The following is a 24,919-nucleotide window of genomic DNA, read 5'->3' as shown; positions in this document are numbered from 1 at the left end:
CATAACTCTGTCGTCACCGTCACTGTTTAGGTTTTCCGAAAAACACTCTTCACTCCGCCCTGGGGAAGTTTTGTTATTGAGTTCATTGTGTTGCCCAGGTCACCATGTCTGGAACTTATGCAACGGGAACCACAAACCTTGACCAGTTTATGTGTGCAGTATGCATGGACATTTTCGCGAACCCGACCAGAATTGCTTGTGGCCACGGGCATGTGTGAGTAACGGTATCGGGAGTTTCAGGTATCGGGAATGAGTTGACAGTCATGCACAAAATTCTGGATTCACTTCGATCAGTGTATAAAGAGACATACATATAGGATTGGACTGGTGAGACCGTAGTAAATTTAGATTTTAAAGAGGGAGTTATCCTTCTACCCAATCCTTCACGAAATGCTGAAAACACTGTATGCAGGGCAACACAAAATGAATGTGGAACAGGAAATGCTTGCCGTTTGGCAATATCCACATTCCTCAAAATGTGTTTAGTTTCAGTTTTGACAAGATGTTGCTCGTTGAAAAGAAGTGATTCTGAAAGTATTTTTATGTTTTGATTTTATACTTTCTGTCGGTGCATTGTAATCATCCATACACTTTCTCTAATTTTCAGTGAACAACACCAGGGGAAAGCATCCCAACATCTCCTGAAACTATTGTTCTTTACTCATCCATCAAAATATCATTCCCATAATTTTCAGCAACTTAAACCAGCACCGTGGCCAAGGTGCATGCCAGCTTTGAATAAGTTCCTCATGAATTTAGAAAAATTTGTACAGGGAACTGTTGTCAGTAGGCACGTGCAGATGATTTTTCTGTCAGTGTTTTGGAAGAACAAGAAACAAACAAACAGTCAAAAAACACCTTTAAGTTGATTTGATACATTTTGGGGGGCTTCATCACAGAGGTATCAGCTTAACAAAAGCAGCAGACGAATTAGCGGAACCTCTAACACATCTCTTTAGAAAGAGTCCAGACAGTGGGCACATCCCAAACGAATGGAAATCTGCATTTGTGACACCAGTCTTTAAGTTTAACTTGATGCCACTGGAAAAAATTGCCCACTTTGTACTCACCAAATTGTTATTAGGTGGATAAAGACCTTAATTATTGCTCCATACTCCAACCACGCATGCTGCAAAGTATATAGTTAATATCCACAGAACGACGAACAGGCTTTTTAACGGGGCTTCAAACATCATACAAGTCAAGTCAGTTGATGATCTTGACCTCAAATGTTTCTAGTACCAGTAGTAGCAGATCATTCCACTCTGCTTCTGGCAGGACTGTGTTACACACTGTATACAATTACAATGTCCATCTCTGTTGCGATGTGCAGGATGGATATTCATTCTTATTCTGGTTGTACAGACCAGGTTGTCATTGATGCTGTGCAACTTGGCTAGGCATGCTGTTGGTTTTCAGTCATGGAATTAAGACCACTTCGTTGTTCAAACAGGGGAGGGGATGAAGGTGGCAGAATGGTTAAGACACTTGTCTGCCAACAGGAGCAGTTAGGGGAGGAAGGTGGCAGAATGGTTAAGATGCTCATCTGCTAATACAGAGTCCATGAGGGTCTAGGTTCAAATCCTGCTCTTACCCTTTCTCCAAGGTTTGACTGGAAAATTAAACTGAGCATCTAGTCATTCGGATGAGATGATAAACCAAGGTCCCGTGTGCAGCACGCACTTGGTGTACTGAAAAAGAACCCATGGTAACAAAAGTGTAGTCCTCTGGCATAATTTTATAAAACGATTCCACTTTCATAGGCACAGAAATGTACGCAAGGCCTCACAAAGCACTTTGGGTTATGCTGCTGACCAGACATCTGTCTTGCAGATATAGTATAGTGTATATGGATTTGTCCGAGCGCAGTGACACCTTCTTGAGAAATAGAATTTGAAACATGGTTCACGCATCTCTGATGGGTTGGTTACATATACAATATATACAGAATACTTTATTATCTCAACAAGAGAAATCCATGTGTGTGCATGCTACACAAACAATGCATGATATGAATACATAAAAGACCTAAAATGCTAAGTTGATGTGGAACCTCACAATCATGAACATCCATTGATAATAGTCTCACAGTCATTCAGTATCAGCTTGGGTAGATAAAAGATATAAAATGCTTAAAATTGCTGAGATCCTGTATTTCCTTTCTCAGTTGGGGATCGGATTTTCGCTGGGTGCCTAAGCGCGGCTACCATGCCTCGTATGCCATCCCACGAAGGCAGGGATCATGAGGTTGGGATTGAGACTCGGCAAGAGACTCTCCCAGGCCCGGAGCTCATGATTCCTCCCGATACGGACCGCGGCGATGCGTCTTTAGACGCTGATCACGGAGGCGACTCGTACCAGTAAAACGGTCATGAAGGGGACCGGGGGGAAAGGGGTACGAGCGTCACCTCCTGAGGTGTCCCAGCGCGAGGCAGGGAGAGGGGGGAGTGGCAAGTCCTCTCTTGGCGGTGGGGATTCGCAGCTAGGCGCGAACTCCCAAGGGGAGGCCGCGCCCGGCCGTTACCCGGGTCCCCACTCAGAGACGGCCTTCAGGGGCCCCATTGCTGTTCCCCCTCCTCCCTTCTCTGTCAGCCCCCCTCCCCCACCTCCTGGGGGGGGAGAAAAATTTGGTTCCGGGGTGAGGGGGGGGGGGTTGTTGGGGGGGTCCTCTACTTTGCCCACCCCGGGGCAAGCCATCCCAGTCTCCCCACGGGAGGGGATTCGGGGCGCGTGGCTATCCGGCCGGTCTCCCCTGCTGGGGGAGGCTCGCGCATGTCAGGCGGTTCCAGGCAGTCAGCCCGCTCGTCTTCGGGCGGGACTGACACCCAAGTCGGACCTGACCTCCCTCCGACTTGGCCAGGTTTTTTTCCCTTCATGGAGGTCAAGACGCCAGTGACCCTTGGGGTTGGGTCCACAGGATGGCTGGTGCCCACGGGTGGTTACCCCCATTCTACCCGTACTGGGGTGCACCTATGGTGCACGCTGGGTTGCCGGGAGGACCAGGGGCCAAGCCCTTGTCCGCTCCCCACTGGACCCAACCCAGCACATCTCACAGGGTGACACACACAGCCCCTGACAAGTGGGATCGACTTCTTGTCGGTCAGGTCGAGCTCCTCGACCAATATTGCCACTCAGTCCACAAATCGGTCCTCTGTCAACCCACAGGTTACCTCCACGGTCACAACAGCCTCCTTGTCAGGACCGACGGCTGCCGAGGGGCCCCGCTCGGCCCAGGGGAGCCTGCAGTTCCCACCTACCCAGCCCTCAGTCCTACAGGGAGATGAGTGGGTGTTTGTCCCCTCACAGCACTTGTGGGTCCCTCTTGCATCCAGGGACGCCCTCTCTGAGAAGGTGTGGCACCCACCATCCCAAGCATGGTTGGACCTACGGTCCACACGCTCCCCACCCACTTCAGGTGTCAAGGACATAACAGCTGTGGCCATGGTCCCTGCTCGGGATCGTCCCAGCTCATCCCGCTGGGCTGACCACAGCTTACAGGACGCCCCAGTGGGTACATCCACTTGGAATGGCACCCAGCAGGAGATGGACTGCGAACAAGAGTGGGAGCCCCTGTCTTCGGATGAGGACGAACAAGAGGATGAGCACTCTTCGCCCCCATCCCAGGGGGACAGATTGAGCCCGCGCCTCCCTAGGGACCAGCCTGAACCAAACTCGGACTTTGCCGAGCTCAAACTCACCCTCCCCAATAGGGTCACACATGCCGAATCAGTCCTTCAGGCTACTTTGTTACCCTTGACCCTCCTTAGGCCATGTGACTCTAACTCCAGAACCACAAGGCGACTCAGAGTGCCAGAAATGGCGCAGGAATGGCTTAATAAGCGAGCCCGCACTGTCAGGGGTGCTGCTTCCATCCCTCCTCCAGGCAGGGAGTCCCTCTCTGCCCCGGGCGCTTTTTCCCCGGGCAAGTTCCTTAAAGATTCCTCCAAGGGAGGGGTGTGGTCCTGGTGCACACAGGACCACCCTGCCTACAGGGAAGCAGAGCCCTCCACGCAGGACAGGATGTTGGTCTCACAGCACACCACCTTCCCCACTTCAGCTACTCTATCCTTTAAAACGTTAGCAGAGTGGGACATATTGGCCCGCCGCTGCCTCCTCGAGGTTTCCACGGCTTATACCTTCTTCGACGCGTTCCTCCACAGGGCCAATGAGCTGTGGGAACAGCGTCCAGTTAATCAGGACAAGGGGTCTCCTTCCTCTGTCCCGCCTGGCCTCTTCACAGACCAGAGGTTAAACACTTTTGGCAATAGGGTAGCATCTGGTCTCACGGCAGCTGCAGACACAGCTACCAGCCTTCACTTCAATACTGTGCTAGCGCGGCGTGTTGCTGTTCTCCGCCTAACATTCCTGTAGAGGAGAGGGCTGCCCTGCAGTCCATCCCAGCACAGCAGCACTCCCTCTTCGGCCAGTATGCGCCCCATTTTGTCAGCTACAGGGCAGAGACAAACAGGGAGGTGGCCTCATATTTAGCCCACACCCCCCAGGGGCGCCATGTTTCTATGCCATTGAAGAGACCGGCCACCAGGGCCCCTCCATATACCACGCCACCTAAGTCAAAGCGGCGTGCGCAGAATCAGCGGCAGAGGAGTAAACTACCTCATGTCCGTCCAAGCCAACCGGCCATGCCCAAGGCCAGAAGGCAGCACCCCCAATGACTGGGCCCCGATTCAGCACCGCCTGTCGTTCAGCCCCTCCAAGTAGGAAACTTGTCCCGGCATGCACATCAGTGGCGTGCTCTGGGACTCAGCGACTGAATTGTATCGGTGCTAGAGTCGGGGTACATGCTGCCTTGGGCGGAGGACCGCCCCCCTCTAAGATCCACTCCTCCTCCTTATGTGCCCAGCTCGACGGAGCAGGAGAGCGTCTTAGAGAAAGAGTTATCGCACCTACTCCTCATAGGGGCGATATCTCAACTCTCGGACCCGGGCCCCGGTTTTTACGGCCGGTTGTTCGTGATTCCAAAGGTCTCGGGAGGGTGGAGACCAGTCTTGGACTTGTCCCCCCTCAACAAATTCCTCCCCAAAATCAAATTCAAGATGACACACAGGCACAGATTCTGGAGACCATTCAACAGGGCGATTGAGCTACCTCTATCGATCTGAAAGATGCTTATTTTCATATCCTCATCCATCTGGCATCCCGTTGGTATCTGAGGTTCGTGTGGAGGGACAAGGTGTTCCAGTTCTCGGCCCTCCCATTTGGTCTGTCCCTTGCCCCTTTCCTGTTTACCAAGGTGGTGCGGGAATTGGTGCCCATCGTCTGGTCGGAATCCATTCGTCTCTGTGTGTACCTGGACGACTGGCTTATCCTGGCCCAGTAGCAGGCCCTGTGCCAGTGTCATACGGCCAGACTTCTAGACCTTTGCTCCCAACTGGGCTTCCTCATGAACCAGGAGAAATGCGATCTGTCCCCAAGACCGTCCTTCAACTTCTTAGGGATGAGATTCGACACGCGGTCCATGATAGACTCTCTCCAACGCTAGATCGCTGGGACCGTCTGGCAGGCCTCCTCAGCCACTTGCGCCGTTCCTCCCAAGCAACAGCGCGGACACTTTCTTCCCTCCTGGGCATGATGGAGTCCATGGCACCTCTCATTCCCCTGGGCAGGGTTCTCAAGCGCCCTCTTCAGAGGGCACTCAGGTTACGGTGGTCCCAGAGCACTCAGCCATGGGATACCCAGATATGTCTGGGCGAGTGGTTCCTCGAGGTGACATCAGAGTGGTTAATCACCCCTCTTCGGACACAGGGGGTGCCCATAGCCCCACCTACTCTTCAGGTGGCACTCTTCACAGACGCCTCCTCCCTGGGCTGGGGAGCCCACATGGACTCACATCATGCAGCAGGGACTTGGTCCCCGGAGGAGCGCCTATGCCACATCAGTGTTCTGGAACTGGAGGCAGTTTGTAGGGCTCTCCTGCACTTCATGGGGGAGGCCACTGGCAAGACCATCCGCTTGTTCACGGACAATACGACGGTCGCATGTTACGTGAACAAAGGGTGGGGAGCGCACTCGGCAGACCTCTCCCTGCGGACCGAGGCTCTCCTCTGTTGGTGCCACAGCAAGGGCATTGCACTGTCAGCGAGACACATAGCAGGAAAAGCCAACATCTTGGCAGATGCTCTAAGCAGGTCCAAGAGTGTCATCCACACAGAGTGGACCCTGGACAAGGACACCCTTCAGGGGGTGTGGGAACGGTGGTATCAGCCGATGGTGGACCTTTTTGCCACAAAGTTCAACAAGAGACTTCCCACTTGTGTCTCTCCAGTCGCCGACCCAGAAGCGTGGGCAGTGGATGCTCTCTCTCTAGACTGGAGCAGTCTGATTGCCTACACGTTTCCTCCCTTTCCAATTCTGTCCAAGGTGATACGGAAAGCCAGATTGGAACGCCCACAGCTGATCCTCATTGCGCCAAAATGGCCAGCCCAGCCCTGGTTTCCGGACCTTCAGTCCCTGACACATGTTCCACCCCTGGAACTCAAAACCAAACCTCATCTGCTGAGGCAGCCTCGTTTGGGCATTCCTCATTCCAATCCTCAACTGCTCCACCTGCACGCGTGGCTGCTGTGCGGTTGGAACTGTCAGCATCACCATTGAAGTCTTCGACCCCTCGGTCGGCCTCTGTGTCGGCTGCGCTGACCCAGGGGGGTGCCTCCTCTGACCTCTCCATAGTCACCAAAGCAAGGAGGGAGGGAATAGAGACTTTGTATGACTTTCGCTGGAAGAAATGGTTGCGGTGGTGTACAGCTCAGGACATTCCCCCTACTAACCCTACGAGCATGCAGCTGGCCAACTTTCTGGCTCACTGCTCCTTGGTTCTCAACCTGTCTTCTAGTTCTGTGCGAGGGTACAGGTCTGCCATCTGTACCACAATCAAACAGCTAGGTGGTCTCGCCTTTGAAGCGGATTTCCTGCTCAGAGAGGTGGCTAGGGGTGCCCCTCTGAAGGAAGCTAGAAACCCCAGAAGAGTGCCCCTGTGGGACTTGTTCCTGGTGCTGGATTTCATTCGAAAACAGCCCTTCGAGCCATTGGGGACTATTCCTTTCGACTTGCTCACCCTCAAGACCACTTTCCTTCTGTTGCTGGCCACAGGCCATCGTAGAAGCGAGATTCATGGTCTTGGTGGAATGCCACAAGATCTGGCCTTCCACAGAGATGGTTCCATCACTCTTCGTTTCCTTCCAGAGTTTCTGGCTAAGAACCAAGACCCCGAGGTCCCTTCCCCCTCTCTGGGGGTCAGACCTTTGTCTGATATTCTTGCCCAAGATGATGAGGATAGGCATCTCTGCCCTGTTCGGTGTCTCAGATACTATTGGGATAGGTCTCGCCATAGGCGTTCTTCTCAGAGGCGTCTTCTCATCTCCCTCAGTGAGAATTACAAGAAAGACATTGCTGCAGGCACCATTTCCCGCTGGGTTTCCCAAGTCATTCATAGAGCCTACTCTCATGCACACAGGGATATCAGCTGTCTTAATCCCAGAGCACACGAAGTGCGGGCCATAGCTACTGCGGCTGCTTTCCAGCACTCAGTGCCACTGCAGCATGTCTTGGAGGCAGCCTTCTGGCGGTCTGAGAATCCCTTCATCAACTTCTACCTCAGGGATTTCGGTATGACCACGGCTGACGGTTCCAAGGGGATTTCCTTTTTCGCGGCTAACACTGCTGTCTCGGTTACAAAGGCTCCCCATACGAACCAGTAGGCGTTGCCCTCCTCCATTTGCTTTAAATTCTGCATCAGTTTGACATGGTACAGTATATGACACCAAAAGGAGGAGTTTGTATTATACTCCATGTTTGGTGATACATATACTTACCATGTCAAACTCGAATGCCCGCCCGTCCGTCCCCGCGTCTCCACCGTGGTTCTCATGTGGCATTTTCTTCGATGGCCACGGAATGATTCAGCGCTTATAGCTTTTAGAGGCGTTTGATTGGCTAAGAGCGGACTGGGCAAGACAGCTCGTCTTTTCACTGTTAGCTGCGCGAAATTTGGCCAAGCAGAGCAAACCGATAGGCCTAGTTTGCATCAGTTTGACATGGTAAGTATATGTATCACCAAACATGGAGTATAATACAAACTCCTCCTAATGCTAAGTTAATGTAAACATCAAATACAATAATCACTATCAATCACATGTGATAAGCACAGTAAGAGAACAGGCATAAGTCAATATCATACTTAAACTAAAACATAGACATACGTGATTAAAATCAACTATTCAGCAACATTTAGAATTGATACAAAATATAGAGTATCCACATGCATACAAATCACACTCTCACACACACACACACACACACACACACACACACACACACACACACACACACTAATTTTTTTTATTTTTTTTAATAGTTCTGAATTAACATTAATAAATTATTTAAGAACTGAATTTCACTGGGGTATATAATTGTTGTGGATTCTAAGAGTTTTCAAGCTGGGAAATAGGTCCCCATGCACAAGTAATCCCTCATCACAAAAAGGGGCACAGTGTGTTGTATTGTTTCCATATTGTCAATGTTTGCTGCACATATTTGGAAATCATACTGTACTGGCAATTTCAGTTCAAGGATGGGTTGCACACAGGATTTGTTTTTGGTGACCAGGTCAGGGTCACCATTGATTTTGAATATGTCATCCAAGTACAACCAGGAGACTCTGTGCAGTTGACTTGGAACTTCTCCTCTGGACTTGCTTATGCCACTCTACCTATGGCTTTTGTGCTCCCTTCTTTTCTCCTTTTTAAAAAAAAAGAAGATAATTGAAGGCTCTGTTCCACAGCTTGTTGAGAGGGGGGGGGGGAATCAGACTGTTATATTTTAAAAGATCTGGCATATTCTGTTTTTATAGTTTTTAGAAATTCCGCTAAGCTGAAAGAAAATGTCTGCGGACAACACAGCTGGAATGGAAATTTTGCCGGAATATGTCCACACTGTTTTGATATTCTTTTCAGCACAGAATAAACTATATAGTTTAATACATCAATCATCACAGCTGCCAGACAGCTTTTTTTTGAGACCAGTCTTTGTCTCAGTGACTCACATAAGCCAGCGTCACTTGTTCATCAGCTGAAAGTTAGAGATTACTACTGGTACTGATATTAACAACTTTCATGCTATTCCATGCCGATGGTGAGTTCCTATTATTATCACTATTATTAGTATTATGGTTTTCATCAGTGCCAGCAAATTCATTGGTATTGTCATTTGAGGAGCTCAGTTGCAGTCTCAGTTCCAAAAGGATGCTCCCTCTGTGAGGTTTGACAAATAAATGATAACTGTCTTCAACAGGGGCATTTGAAGATGGTGTCCTGCACACTACTAAGCATTACTGAGGTGACTCAGCAGCAGTGTAGGATCTTCTCTGTTGCATGGCCTCATAAAATCAACAGGTCTCTGTGTATACACAGACGCATGGGAGCGACACCTCCGGAACAGTGTAGACAATGGGGCAACAATAGATATTATTTAAAAGGATTGACATGCTCTTTTTTTATTCTTTTTTTTTTCATACCACACCAGGCTTGTCAGGGTTATTCATCTGCATATCAAGGGCAACAAAGTGTTATATTTTTTGTGACAGCCTTTTGGATAAAGAGGAATAAAAAGGAGGCTGGAAGGGAAGGCGGGGAAGGGGGTGGGAAGGCAGGGGAAAGCACACACCCACAAGCTGATACTCACCTCAGTTGAAAACTTACTGCCACTTCATCAATAAATACTTGACAGTGATAAGTAATACAAGTTTTACAGTGTTGTGTCTACCCAGGGTGCCGCCTTGGATCTTGCGCATGTGCATCAAACTTTTACTGGAAATTCGAGCAATTGCAAAGGTGACTGACATAGACAAAAGCAGCAAACATGCGCTGTCCTTAATTTCTTCGGTTGATAGCCCCCATTGCTACAACGAAACTCTGGTCAGTGAAGTGCCATGGTATGCACACACAAAAAAGAGCAAATAATCGAAAAAAGGAAGCCTGCTGTTTCGCATGTTCTGCCTCTCTTGATCGCCGTTGTTGCTCGAAATTTCAGAGAGCCTATCAGCTTTGAGAGCACAGATCATGTGACACGTCTCAATAGGTCATGTGAGAACAGACATCTCCAGCGATCTATTGATCTGTGCTTGATTTATTTTGGCAGTTGATTTCCATGTAGTGGGTGACATCTTGATGTTCTTTGTCCACAGTTTCTGCGCAGACTGTTTGAATGGCTTGCAGCCAGTCGACCGACAGTTTCTGTGCCCGCATTGTCGCACACCCTTCAATCCCCGACAGTCTGTAGAGGCCAGAGACATTGAGGTTCTCATGATGTCTTCTTATTGCCAGTGCAAAACATGTGGCGTGCAGGTAAAGGCAGTCTTACTGTTTGAGCTCTGTACATGAGAGTAATTGTAATGTGCATGTGCGCACGCGCGCGTGTGTGTGGATGACAGTGTTAACATATCTAGATGCATGTTTCGTTTTTATAAGCCATGGATATGTGTATTTGTCATGGTGTTTACATGGTGGTAATGTTTAATGAATGTGTGTACATGTACTGTTGTTTTTTTTTTTTTTTATCATTTATTGATACAGGTCCAAGGTAGATTTAAGATAATAGAATTTCAAACAAAACTGCCCCCTCAAAAATGCAGTCATTGTTGATTTTCAATTTCAGTTCAGATTGTTACTAAGAAGCAGTTTAGTTGTTTTTTTTCTCTTACTTTGTATTGATTTTACTTGTTGTCATGATTTATTTTTTTATTCATTTTGTTTACTTTCAGTCATTTTGTTAATTCACTTTTTGGGTTATCATTGTTGACTTTCTACACTGTTGTATCGCAATACTTTTTGTTGCAACAGATTTCACAGTGTTCAATTCAGGCTACCATACCCAAGGATAGCATGTCTCCTCAGATCAGAGCCACCCATTTTTTTCTTCATCTTTTTTCTGTCTTCAAGTGTATTTTGTTATCAAAGTGGATTGTCTTAAGGTTTTTTGCTAGGACAAGCTGCTTTTGCCATGGGTTCTTTTATATGCACTAATTGCATGCTGCATGAGGTCAGCAGTGCCGTCAAGGAGTGGAGGACTGTCAGCAGCTGGCCAGGGATCCTCAGAAGGAACTGTTGACTGAGTGGGGGACGGGGAAGACGTGATGGGTCAGCATGTCGTTCCATTGGTTGGTGGTTTAAGTGGAACAACTCTGACATCATAGAGGTGGAGTCCATATCATGAGGATACCGTGGAGGGGTGGGTGGGAGGAGGGGGGAGCGTCCTGCTGGATTCTGTGTCTCTTCTCAGTCTGCTGATCTTCCCGGAAACAATCTGGTCTTCTGTTCTCATTGACATGGAGATGGCCATTCCATAAAAATGCGTGATGACCTTCTTGTCTCTCTTGTCTGATGAAGTGTTGTGGAGTGGTGAGATCAGCAGCCACACGGAGGGTGTCCGCCGTTTCTTTTCTGCTGTCCTTCTCCCTAAGAACTGACAGCTTGTCACACCATTTATAAAGTTTGGCAATCAGAGGCCTAGGGTAGGTGGGGTTGTCTCTCTTTGGTCCAAGTTGTTGGGCCTGTTCCATATCAACAACAGACCAAGTCTTATAGGGGTAAAACCTGTTCAGGAGTTGCACTACTTTTCTGACACAGTCTGAGTAGTTTTTCTTTTTCTTTTCATACACGTTGATGAATCAAATGTTATTCAGTCTGGAGAAAGCTTCTAGTCAGTCTAAGTTATCGTCTATGTTTTAATGTGCAGTCCCTAAATAGTCTGTCCATTCTTCAAACTGGTTGCACTTATGTTGAAGAGTGGTGCATTTTTTCATTAAGAAGTGGGTGGTGCAAGTCAGATGAGCAATGTGAAACTCCTTCCTGGCAAATAGGATGTTGAATAACTGGGGCGCAGATTTGCTTCCGCCATCCATGCATTGTAACAAGAAGTGTGCAAGGAAGACAGTGACAAATGTTGCTGTGACACACCTGAATCTTGCTTGAGTGCAGTGCAATATGTTGTGAGTGAACTGACAGCATGTGAAATAAACATTTTGAAGTCTGTGTGGATGTTGTGCTGGCTATCACTGTACACGTCCCATTTACAAGGAACAAACCGTACCCCTTTCATGACATTTGACCACAAACGTTTTAGTCTTTTGTTGGTTTGAAACACAACAGTCAGGTGATAGGTACCACAGTGTTGATGAAACTCAACCAAAGTTGCAGGCATGGTCGATGGTGCCAGTAACAGCAGCCTTGCAGAATATTAAGGCTCAAAACGTTGTTTGCCTTGGGGAATTAGCACCAATTGAAGAGCAGCAAGTCAGCGTGTTTGCCTCCAACCATGAACTTCACTCACCCCTCTCTCTCTCTCTTTCTCTCTCTCTCTCTCTATATATATATATAGAGAGAGAGAGAGAGGGAGAGAGAGAGAGAGAGATACCTGCTGACTGTCTGATAAAATTTGACCTTAAGTTCAGTTGTTTTTTGTATGATTACAAATAGTACATGTAGATGATTTGTGTGACAATCTGCAGATGACTGCACATGCCCTTCGCAAGCATATGGAGACCTGTGGTGTCACAGACAGAGTTGATTTCAAGTTCAAACCCATAAAGCAGACTTCACAACCAGTTCCTCAGTAAGTATATATTCCTTTCTTTTCCTTCTTTTTTTGGGGGGTGTGGGGGGAGGGGTGGGGTGGGGGGTTCCAGGTAGCATTTTTGAACTGAAACTGATATAAGAAGTAAAGTATACTGTATGGATTAGAGGGAGTCTGCTTTGTTCTCCTGTTGCTCCCAATTCCTCTACAACACTGATAGGAAGACAGCAGATTTCTGTGCATATTATATGGATATGGAACTTGTTTTTTCATCTTCTTTTTTTGTGATAAACTTAAAGTGAGAATGAGTGTGTGATGGGGAGAGGAGAGGATGAGAGAGTGAGTGTTTACATGTTTGTGAGAGAAGTGACTGAGTGTATATCGTGTGTGAGAGTGTGCATGTTTCTTTTTTTTCCCCCATCTTCTTTATTATATCTTCTTTATATATTAGCTCCCTCTCTGGGAAACATTTTTTGGGGTTGTTTTTTTTTGTTTGTTTTTTTGAGAGTGTGTGTGTTCATTACAGAAAGAGATCAGTGACACTCCTGTCTTTCTATTTGTCATGAATGGACAGCAGTTTCTGCCAATGCACTGGACCAATTTCAGCATAACTTTGACTGTCGGTTGTATCATCTCGAACCATCTTTTGAAAAAAACTCTCATTCGTTTTGATCTTGGCTTTTTCTTTCTTCAGACAAGAAAACAGTTGTAACATTTGCACTTATCCATGAGAATCTTTTAACGGAGATGGCATGGTAGAATCGGTTAGATGTCATACTTCTGATTCAGTGTTTACCAGTGATTTTTTGTTTGTTTGTTTGTTTGTTAATACGCTAAGAGGTGACTTCATCAAGATTTTGCGCCTTATAAATATTATTTAGTAGTGGTAGTATGTTTATGTATTTATCAATTTTTTTCGGGGGGGGGGGGTTGTTTTGGGGGTTTTTTTTTCTTGGTTTTTTTTTTTTTTTTTCTTTTTCTTCTTTTTTTTTTCTCAAGGCCTGACTAAGCATGTTGGGTTACACTGCTGGTCAGGCATCTGCATGGCAGATATGGTGTAGCGTACATGGATTTGACCGAAAGCAGTGATGCCTCCTGGAGCTGCTGATACCGATACTGATACTGATACTGATACCAGTGACAAGGTTCAAGGCCCCGTTTCAGCATGGTGTTTTGTCCTGGGGAAAGACACTTTACTTCAGTTGTTTTTTGTTTTGTTTTTTTTTGTCATTGCAGGCAGATGTGAATGGGTGTCTGGTTTCAGTTGGGCAAGGTTAAAATGGCTAAAGGAGAGGAGTGGGCCCCACTTTCCAACGCTGAATCCTGGACCCAGTGAATATGAATTTTGCTGCCCCAGTGGCAACTAAAAGACTGGGATCTTTAATGAGAATCTAGTTTAAACAAACAAATTATACAGCATTCTTCGCCAACAGTCTTGTGTTTCTTTGTTAGAAATTTCTGGTTACTGCATTGCATTTGGATATCATTTGTAAACGTTCGTGTATAAAATGTATGGTGCTTGATTTTTCTTTTAGTAATCAGTTGGTGTTTTTTTATGTTCTTTTGACAAGCCTGAAGGCAAACCTGTACCTGTCTTGATTGATTGATTTTTGGCATGCGATGTACATGTGTTGAATGTGAGTGTGTGTTGTGTGTGTTTGTGGTGTGTCTGCATGTGTGTGTTTGTGTCTGCATGTGTGTGTGTGTATTTTGAATCCAAAATCAGTTTTTAGTTTTTGCAATTTGTGGAAAGCCGGGAGGAGAGTGTGTTTGAAAGTGGGGAAACTCATCAAAAAAGAGAAGATTACAAGATGATATGACCGCTTTTTGTTTTTTTTCCTGTTTTTATCACCAATTTCATTGTTTTATTTGTTGTGTGCATTTCAGGTTTTGGTGTGTAATACCAATGTTGTTACTTTATATCCTCTGTAACCCAGTAGGGGTCAAAAGATTAAAATGAACTTCTCGATTCTCTTGGTTCTTGTGTGTGCAGACCTGGCCCGAACCGCTCCACCTTCCGGTGCCCATACTGCCAGCAGGCGAACCTGGACTGCAAGGCGATGATCGAGCACTGCAACAGCCTGCACCGCCATGACCCCAGCCAGGTGGTGTGCCCCATCTGCACCTCCATGCCCTGGGGGGACCCCACGCTCCGCAGCACCAACTTCCTCCAGCACCTCAACACCCGCCACAAGTTTGAGTACGAGACCTATGTGGTGAGTGGTTGCGATGATGTGGGTGGTGTGGGAGAGTCGGAAGCCCTGAGTTTTTTGACGCACAGAGAGCGAGATACATCTGTTGTGACAGTCACTACAATACAGTTCAATACATTACAAATGCAGTATAGTACCAATACATTACAATACCATGCAATGCAAAGCAAAGCAATGGATTACGTTACAATGAATACAGTACAGTTTAATACTGCAATGCAATGCAATGCAATAGATACAATACAAATATACAATGCAATACAATACAGTACCATGCAGTGCAAAGCAATGCATTACAATAAATACAGTACAATACAACTCAGTACCATGCAATGCAGATCAGTGCATTACAATAAATACAGTACAATGCAATACAGTTCAATAAAATACAATACTATGCAATGCAAAGCAGTGCATTACAATATATACAATATGGTACAGTACAATACAGTACCAAGCAATGCAATACAATGAATACAATACAAATCAGTACAGTACAATACAGCAATAATAATAATGGGTATTTATGATAAGCTCTGCCTCCTTAGCACTCGGGCCTAGAGTGCTCACAGTTAATATCAGTACGTGGAAAAAAAGAAAGAAAGGTTACACAAATTAGCAGCACTGGACACTTTATTCAAGACTTGCCAGCAAGACAAATGGAATGTGTATGAATGGATTGTATGGACTGACTGACAGGCGCAATAGCTAAGTGGTTAAAGTGTTGAACTTCCAATCTGAGGGTCCCAGGTTCGAATCTCGGTAACAGCGCCTGGTCGGTAAAGGATGGACATTTTTTGTGACAGATTTGTCATTGTGTTGTTTACTTTATTTATTATTCTTTTCTTTTTTTCCTTTCTTTCTTTTTTTCTTTTTTTTTTTTTTACAACAGGATTATGATCAGGACGATGAAGCCATGTTGAGAGCTGCACTCGAGGCCTCCCTGAAGAATCAATGAAGGTTGATACCACTGGTCGTACAGGCACAAGAAAACGCCCATGCATCCTGCTTGGATTCTCTCATCCTTTTCTTCAGTGCATCTGATTCATGATCCTGTTATTTTTCGTTTTTCTCCCCTCCCCCCCCCCAACCCCCCCTCAGTCCCCCACCCCTACCCCATCCCCTCTCCCTCACTTCCACACCTTACCTTCTTTTATGTTATTTCATTTCTCATGGAGAAACTTTGAAGATGGATATTGTTTGATCTGGAGGAAGTTTTGTGTGGTTTGATGATAGGATTGCATTGTTTCAGGTTTCCTCTGTTTGGTTTGTTTTCCTTTAGGGTCATTGTTATTCAAATGGCGGGTTTAGCATTTGTGCACAGTATAGCACGCAAAGAGTATTTTGGTTGAATTGTAAACAGAGCAAAGTTCGATAAGCAGTAATCAGTCCGTAGTTTTGTGTCTCTCTGTTCTGTTTGTCTTTTGCATTCTCTCTCTCAGTGCTTCAGTTTGTAACTCTTTTGGTCTCTCTTCTCTGTCCTAACCACCTTACCCTCTCTCTCCCTTTCTTGCATTTTCTCTCTTTTTCCAGCTGTAGTTAGTTTTCTCACAAAGAGACGTGGATTCGTGAAGATAAATAGAGAATATGTATGTTATGGGTAAATTTCTGCTTTTGGTCAATTCTTAACCCTTTTTTTTTGCCGTTTGGTTAACAAGAAGATGTTCATCTGACCTGAAGCAGTCATTCAACACAATGTATATCTTTGTTGGCTAGAAGCATGTCTGTTTATTTTTGTGAGGGTTCAGTGAAATGCTTCGTTGCTTAACAGTTTTTCTCCTTACAGTATTCAGACGCCGCTGAATGTATTTTCCTGCTTGTGCCTAAGGCTTTTTGATGAGTCAGATCTTCTGATCTTAATTGATTTAACTAGTTTTGACCATTCATTAATAGTTTTTAAGATGCATCTTGGAACTCTTCATGGACTTCCATATGATTTTATCAAGAACATTTTAACATATCTAGATCTTACATTTTTTCATACTTTTTTTTTTTTCCATAGTTTATTTTTTTCTGAACAGTCATGGACACATAAAAATACTTCTCTGCTGGAAGTGTTCCATGATTCAGAGAATGATTTAAATCCTCAGCATGCTTCAGTAAGTCCCAAACATTTATTGTTTAATTTGTTCAATAATTTGAAGTACATCTGTGGACAAACCTTAAGTGGTTAAAATGCTGTACACATTCCTGTTAACTTTGATCCAGGTTTGTTGCCAAGTTGAATATACACACTGAAAAATAAAGTAAATACAGCTGATCTTTTTATATAAAACTGGTGCTTTTTCAGCGTTTAGGAAAGCGATTTTCTACATTTTATTGCAGCAGAAATTAGAAGCATGCTGAGACTAAATTTAGCCAACAACTTTGTTTTGTACAGGTTTGTTTACATGTACAAAGCACAAAGAACCCCTGTTCCCTACTAAAGGGCTAGTACTCAGACCAGTGCTTAGCACCCAGCGAAGAAGATACAGGGATCATGGCCTACACAGATATTGAACTCAGACATTTTGCTTTCAGCTGGGGTGTACCTAACCATTAGCGTATTAGGATTCTGCTTTGCTGTGTACCAACCTTGAACGCACGCATGAAGACACACAACACATTCATACAGATTAGCTGGCAACCAGATTAGTTGTTCTTCTAGTTTGGGAGGCAGGAGGGTAAGGGGGGGGGGTCATATTTGTAAGAAAGAATTTGGTGTATTTTAAAAGCTCCCCCCCACCCCCGTTACACTTTTTGACTATAGGGAACATTTATTGTGGCCTTCTCTGTATAGTCCAAAATGTCAGTCCATTAACACTGAAGAAATAGTTATTTGCCTTTTTTTTTTTTTTTTTTTTTTTTTTTGTTATTGTCTTCTTGTTGCTATTGTCTTTTTTGTTGATGCTTTGTTTTGATAAATTGAGCAAAAAAGAAGAAATCGATGGAAAACACAAATAACCCATGGTCAACAACCCACAGGTGAACAGCACATATATCAGTGTATCAGTGTATATATATATATCAGTGTATGTGGTCAGGGCTTAAACTTTGAAAGTTTTGCAGGAAAGTGTGATACAAAAGGATTTGTTTTTGTTTTTTTTTGCATGTGTGTGCATACTATGTCTCTGTAGGTGTGTGCTTTACTCTGTACTCTGTCTGTTTCTCTCTGCTCATGCATGACCTTTTATATACATGAAGAACATTTCACAAATTACAGAAAGTGAAGTTTTGTACTCATGTGTATATAGATTTGATTTGATTTGTGCGTATGCATACATGTGTGTGTGTGTGTGTGTGTGTGTGTGTGTGTGTACATGCTTGCTGTGCCTGAGTTCGTACACAAACAATTTATTTTACATGCTGACATATGTAAAGTCATGTAGAAAGATATTAAGTGTCCTCTTTTCAGTTTCAGTTTCAGGGAGGTATTAAAGCTTGCAGACTGATCCAACGACAAATATCTGTTTTTAAGATGAAAAAAGTTGTAAAGTTGTAAGCTTACAAACAGAAAACAAGTTGAAATAAGATAAGCTGTGCTACAACCAGAAAATACTGTCTAATTGCACAAGTTTGTTCGTATTGATTTGATTTGTGTCGGGAGAGTTGCTTGCATGCTGTTTGAATTTATTATGGGTTTGGATTTGAGTTATTTTGATTGAGAGTCTATGTCTTTATCGTTTGTTATGTTTGTCTTTTGACTCATTAAATTCACAAGTGAAATGATAGTAAATGACTATAATGTTCAGATATTTTAAAAGTAGAAACTCGCACCCACATGCACACACACACACACACACACACACACACACACACACACACACACACACTAATGTGGATACACTCATGAACTTGAAACTTCTTTACATTTAATCATGACACAATCATGCTTTTTTTTTTGCTTTTTTTTTTTAACAAAAATGTCAACAAACAGCTGGAGTAAAAACATTGTAAGAAAAAAAAAACAGGTGGTGAACTATTGAATTTTCTCTTAATTTATTTATCCTTAAACTTTTTTCATCACTGTTTGTGACTGAAAGTAGGACTTCCTTTTGTGATATTTGTCTAGTTTATTTGTGTGTGTGTGTGTGCTACTCACATTGTAGATATGGTAACATTTGTGTCAACAAGCCTGTTTTTGTTGACAGTAGATTTTGGGTTAATATTGCATAATAAATATTGTTTGGGTAGTGGTGCTGTTTGTCCGATTTTTTTCCTTCATCTTAACTGTTTACCCACTTTATTTTTGTTGTTGTTGATAGTTCATCTGTGTATTGCTGTTATGTTCTGTTCACATTTATCATTTATGCTGCATATTTTAGGTTTGCGGGAAGCTTTTTGTGTAATCAGGTATAATAGATGATGGTATGGTTCATATTGTTATTTTTCATTTATTCCAAATAATCTGTAAATAGCGGTTTTCAAGGAGACCAAGTTCTGTGTTGTAAAAAATGTGTGAAATATTTTGTTTGATTTTCTTCTTTTTTTTAATGACATGCATGCATATGTTAATTCTACAATTGTTCATCTGAATATATCCGTACTTCAAAGGTAACAGTATTTGCTAATTTAATTTTTCTAATAATGTAGACACTGATAAACAGACATCAAAACAGAAACTGTGTTCTCATGGCATGGCTAAAATTAACCCATTCAGTATCACAGTTTTTTTTATTTATAAAAACATGCTCTCCCCTTGCCAGGGAATTTTTGAGTATTTTAGGTAGCACATTGTTTACAATCTAAGTACAAAAATGATAAGAGATATTGAAAGAAAGTAAATGTGTTTTGTTTTTTGTGAGGGAAAATGAATATGGATTCTGAATCAGGCCTTCTCCGCATTATTTTGTTTGCAGACATCTATTCAGGCATTTCAAAGTGAAGATGATTTTTGTACATCAAAAAAGTGTATTTCTACCTGCACAGAATGACATCCAAAAAGAAAAGAAACAGAACGACCTGGTCAAGGTCGGCAATGGCGGGGATGTAGGCAGACTGTTGGGTTCTCTCAACTTTTTGTGATTTTCAAGGTTGTTCAGAGACTAAGGAAAAGTTTCATCATGTGAGAACTTTCATAGATGTTTCATGGATGTTTGATGCTCTCCTGTGTGTGTGATGTTCATTTCTTTCAAGAAATATTAATTTCATTGTGGACTCAACGTTGGTGTGTTAAACAAAATGGCAACCTCAAGAGTTGTGAGAACGTTTCGTGTGCTGTAAGCATGTTCACTATGTGATCTTGTCACCTGTGACATGCCATGTCATGTCTGTTAAATGTTTAGCATGCTTACCATTAGTCGACAGCGTTGATGATAAGAGAGTTTGTGTTCAGGCTAATTCTAGTCTTACGGAATGTGACTCTGAAACAACAAGCACCATTTTAGAATCAGTCAGCAATGGCAGGAGAGGGAGCAAAAATGTCAGTGAAAGAGGAGGTGAGGGCTGCCCTAACTGATCCAGAGATTATAAGATTGTTGTAAAAAATCTTAGCTTCCGAAGTGGCGAGTGCTTTGGGAAAAGAGATATCGGCTTTAAAAGAAGTGTAAATTCACTGACAGGGACCACTGTCTTTGCTGGACAAAGTTTTCAAGCGTTATTTAAAAATGAGGTAAACCCATTTTTCACATGGTCCAGCTTGCCAAACATCAGCAAGAAGGATTTTATAATTCAGACACATTAAACAAAACATTCAGAGTCTGTTTATGTTCATTGAACCAAACTCCGACGAAGGACAAATTGGAATAAAAACAGAACATCAGTGGACATCTCATAGGCACTATGTCAAAACATTGTGCAGGACGTCAGCTGATGTCTTACAGGCACTGAAAGGGCTGATCCACAGGCAACATCGAAGTCATTAGGTCATACCAATACAGGTTTCATAAAAAGTTCAGGACCACTTCAGAACTTGCATAGTTTTCTGTTTAGGGGCATAGTGTACTGATGCTGAATTTTCGGCTAACAGTGGTGTGAGCAGCCAGTGTAATGAGCACCACTCATGACTAGAGGTGCTTTCCTGCAATTTTTCACAATGAAAATCCACAGCATCATTGACTGCTTGGGGACCGTACAGCCGAGTGGATTGAACGTCAGAGTCACTGACGTCTAGCGCCTGGGCCCTTCTGCCTTGATCTCTCTGTCCTTATTCTTTCTTTACCTCCTATCCCTCTTTTTAGAAGCAATATATATGTGTATGCATTTTGTGTGTGTGCGTGTGTGTGTGTGTGTGTATGTGGGTGTGTGTGTGTGTGTGAGTATGTATTGCACTGAATGGAGATCAGCAAGTGTTGAGTGTGCATGGCCCATCAAAACAGAAAGTAGTGAGATGTCATCACCCTTTCCTCACATAGGCTTTCCTATTCACACTGTCCTCTTCTCTTCACTTGACAACGGGCCTACGGTCCGAAACGTCGTGAATAAACAAAGAGGATTCAACTACCACCCAAAAGGTTTTTATAAACTTTAGTTTTTTGTCTTTGAAGAATCCTGCAGTCATTTTTGTCTTCTTCCACAGCTATTATTTATATATCCATGAATAACTCTTTTTTTTTCCCTTTTTTTATACTTGAACATTTATCTTTTTCAAATGCATTTTTCAAGCATGTGTGCCTGAAACAACCATTTGTGTATTCAGAGAGAGGTCAGTAATATAACATAAGCAGCCATCATGATTCAAATCATGTCTCAATTGTTTAACATTTTGTGAAAACAGGCCTGCTTTTATGAAGTGGTACTAAACTTTTTATGAAGTCTGTATAATGCCCAGTTTACACAGCTTTTCTTTTAAAGAAAAAAAAAAAAGAAGATTTAGTGTTACTCAGCATGGGATTTGCTGTGGCTCAGAATTTATCAGTTCAACCACAGCAAACTATCAGCCTTGATCATATGTTAGTGGTATTGGTAAATATTGATTGTGTATTCTGTCATTTGTTAATGAAATTAGTAAATATAGTTTATTCTGTAGTCAAAATAATGTAGCTAACGTAGGTTGTGGACTGTATTGTTATTTTGTAGTTTTTCTTGCCTGATTATCCACTTTCTGCTTTCATCTCTGTGAAAAAGCTTATCAGTTGTTCCTATTCCCTTTTTTTATATTATGAGGATGAACATTGTAACAGTGTACATATTTTCATTAGTCATTTCTGATGAATTGCTGTCTTTCAACATATTGGCATTTTTGGGGGGAACTTTCATGAACAATATAGATGATAGACTTTCTGAAATTTGGTATGCCTTTTTCAGTTCAGTATGGTAATGCATTATCAATGACTTGGCTCAAAGCATGAGAATTGTGTATTTGATGGATGGATGACACACACTGGTGCCCAATTGTAAGACAACCTGCTCTTCACAAAAGGCTGAAAGTTTTTGTTTGTTTGTTTTTTTGTTTGTTTGTTTGTTTTTTTAATTTAGGTTGCCAACTCTAAAATGGTGATATCATTTAGTTTTAATCACATAATATTAACAGCAGAAAGAGGGGGTTTTTTCCCCATCGTATTTATCTGGGGACCTTTTTTTTTCATTGTATTCAACTTGGCAGACTGAAATTACCATGGCTGCTGTATTTATGAAATGACAAGATAGTATATGAGAAAATCAGAAATTGCACTACATCCAGATGCCACTGAAAGTATTAACATCAGTATCCATTTCAAATAAACTAATTGTAAGTCATGCTAATAATGGTCATCACAATACCAGGGTGTTTGCTTGCAGCTCATAGTTGCTGCCTAGAATGCTGGAATGAAAGTAGTATTTCCCTGCAAAAGAGTACCAGGGTGCTTGCTTGCAGCTCATGTTTGCTTTCAAGAATGCTGGAATTAACATTATATTTCCCTGCAAAGAGCAAAAATGACATCCCCTTTCCCTTTTATATGGTTAAGAATCACAGGGTGATAGAAAATCTGTGCCATAAGCTTATCATGGAGACCAAAAAAAAAAAAAGAATTTCAGTTATGGGAATGTGAAGAAGTATTTGAGCTAGTTTTAGAACATGGGTGTTGTGTGAAATAAGTTGTGTGACATGGTTTGTTGTTTCTTTGGCAGAGGTGAAATTTACAGCTACAACATTGTTAAACTTATACCTGATCTTACTTATTTTTGGTGAAATCCATCTCTGATCATGAGAGCATCACTATATAGAATTAAGTCTGACATCTTAGTGATCCAGCTGTCACCTGATTCATGGAACTTAGAGATGCATCTCATCGTTACTCACTGCATGCAGAATGTTCAAAGGCAGAAAAAAAGCATTTATCATGTTTTTCAGTCTGAGAAATAGTGAAACTTGTCATTGTATTGTATGTTTACTCATGTGGTAGTAACAGGACTTCACAAAATGAAAAACGAATTTGCTCATCATGTTGCTCCATTAAAATCATACATGTTGGTAACAGAATAAAGTTTTCCTCACATCCAAAATGTGTTTGCCTGGAATTGATTGTTTCATTGTGTGTCTTATTTTCATTCAGTCCACTGAGAAAGACAGATAAAAGGACAGGGATCAGCTGTAAGTAGTACATATGCAGTACATAATGATGATTTAAGGAGAGTGAAAAGAAAAACTACATGTGTTTTTGTTCACATGTGGAAGCGTTTGTGTGCAAATTAATATGCTCATTTGAAACAAAAGTATGTGCACTTAAGTCAACTGAAGTGTGTACATACAAGTACAGCACAGCACCAGGTTTTCAAAACTGATCACGGTGGATCTTTCTGTGCTGGACCAGAAGTTGACAACAGACTGTAGTGGACAGTAGTTTGTGTCGTGCTTTCTTTGATGACTGGAAGGTTGTGGGTTCAAGTTCCATTGTGGGATCTTCAGCCATGGCCAGCTCCTTCTCCATGTCGACTATGCTGTGGGCTCTAATGGGAAGTCTTGGACCACACAGTTCAATTTATTCACTTCATAGATACATTTTAAGTTTAACCAAAACTGCCAGCATGTATTTTCTTGGTCCAGCTGATTTGTGGAAAGGAAGTAAGAGCACAGCTCTCTCATGCAGTCTCAGTTTGAAACAGACTTTCACGGCATCGACCACATGCTCATCAGTCAAAAATGAAGAAAAAGTTGGCTAGATTCTGTACCCCTTCACACCCACCTGTTTCAGTTTCCCAATTTGTTCATGTCTGTGCTTGATTTCTGTTGGTCTTGGAATCAGGACTTATGGGGACTCACTGGAAAGATACAGTGGCAGCCACCGTTTCAGGGGGGACACTTAACTCCGTTTAGCTCACACTTAGCAGTTAGTATTGTTTGAAGAAGGCTTGGTGTTTCATGTGTATTTTAATTAAGCACTGGTGCTACAGAGCACCACCAACATGACTCAGTAGCAGAGTAAGGCCTGCTCTGGTGACCTAATTTTCACAACTCAGTGTGGCCTGTTGGTGCTGGTGCTGGTGTGGGTATGTTAGGGAATTTGGAGGAGTAATTTCAGAGTATTGCTGCTGAGTAGGCTTGAAAGATGGAGTTGCAGAAAAATCGTTTCAAATCACAACTTAAGAAATGAGCACTACAGAAATGGTAAGCATGTGGGACTTCAATCATGAAGATCAACAATGTCCATGGTTCAAATACCAGCAGTGTCTGATGGGTTAAAGGGAAAGTTTCTACCTGATCTCTCAGATTATGTGCAGACGGACAGTCAGTGGTATAAGGTTTGAATTTCAGTCTTTAGACCCTTGGTTTGAATCCCTATGTGGGTTTTGTTGGGTTGACAGAAGTTAGTTGTTTTTTTCTGGTCTTCTGGGCATATGCTGACCTCCTACTGCCTTTGTCCCCTTCATGTATATTCACATACGAACTATCAAAAATATTTTTGAAATATCCCATAATCTGTGTCAGCATTCAGTAGATCAAAGAAACATGAGCATATTTGGCAGTGAAAGTGAAGGGTTACATCACTCCATATTAGAACAACGACATGCAAAGACACCCAGTTCCAGAACATCATCTCACAGTTCACAAGGAACAGCTCGTGCTGCTTTTACTTCAAGTTCAGCAAGTTGGAAATTTACAAAAACAGCTTTTTCTGAGAACTGTTAGAGACTGGAATAGCCTCAGTGAGGAAACCATAAATAATGAAACAGTATAGGCCTTTAAACACTGCATGCTGTCTCACACAGAACATAGGGTCTGA

The 24,919-nt window shown here is 43.2% G+C and overlaps 1 protein-coding gene across 1 annotated transcript; it reads left to right on the top strand.

Moving 5' to 3' along the window:
- The first annotated feature begins 31 nt into the window (after positions 1–31).
- Positions 32–23,201, top strand: LOC143300220 (E3 ubiquitin-protein ligase RNF166-like). The gene is made up of 5 exons (XM_076613795.1): positions 32–214; positions 10,199–10,358; positions 12,521–12,624; positions 14,579–14,801; positions 15,691–23,201. Exons 1-5 carry the CDS (start codon positions 105–107, stop codon positions 15,754–15,756), a joined length of 663 nt encoding a protein of 220 aa, XP_076469910.1. The 5' UTR covers positions 32–104; the 3' UTR covers positions 15,757–23,201.
- The last annotated feature ends 1,718 nt before the right edge of the window (positions 23,202–24,919 follow it).

This window comes from Babylonia areolata, chromosome 26, assembly GCF_041734735.1.
Source record: "Babylonia areolata isolate BAREFJ2019XMU chromosome 26, ASM4173473v1, whole genome shotgun sequence".
Lineage (NCBI taxonomy): Eukaryota > Metazoa > Mollusca > Gastropoda > Neogastropoda > Buccinidae > Babylonia > Babylonia areolata.
The sequence above is the reverse complement of the archived record's forward strand: the minus strand, read 5'-3'. Positions and strand labels throughout refer to the sequence as shown.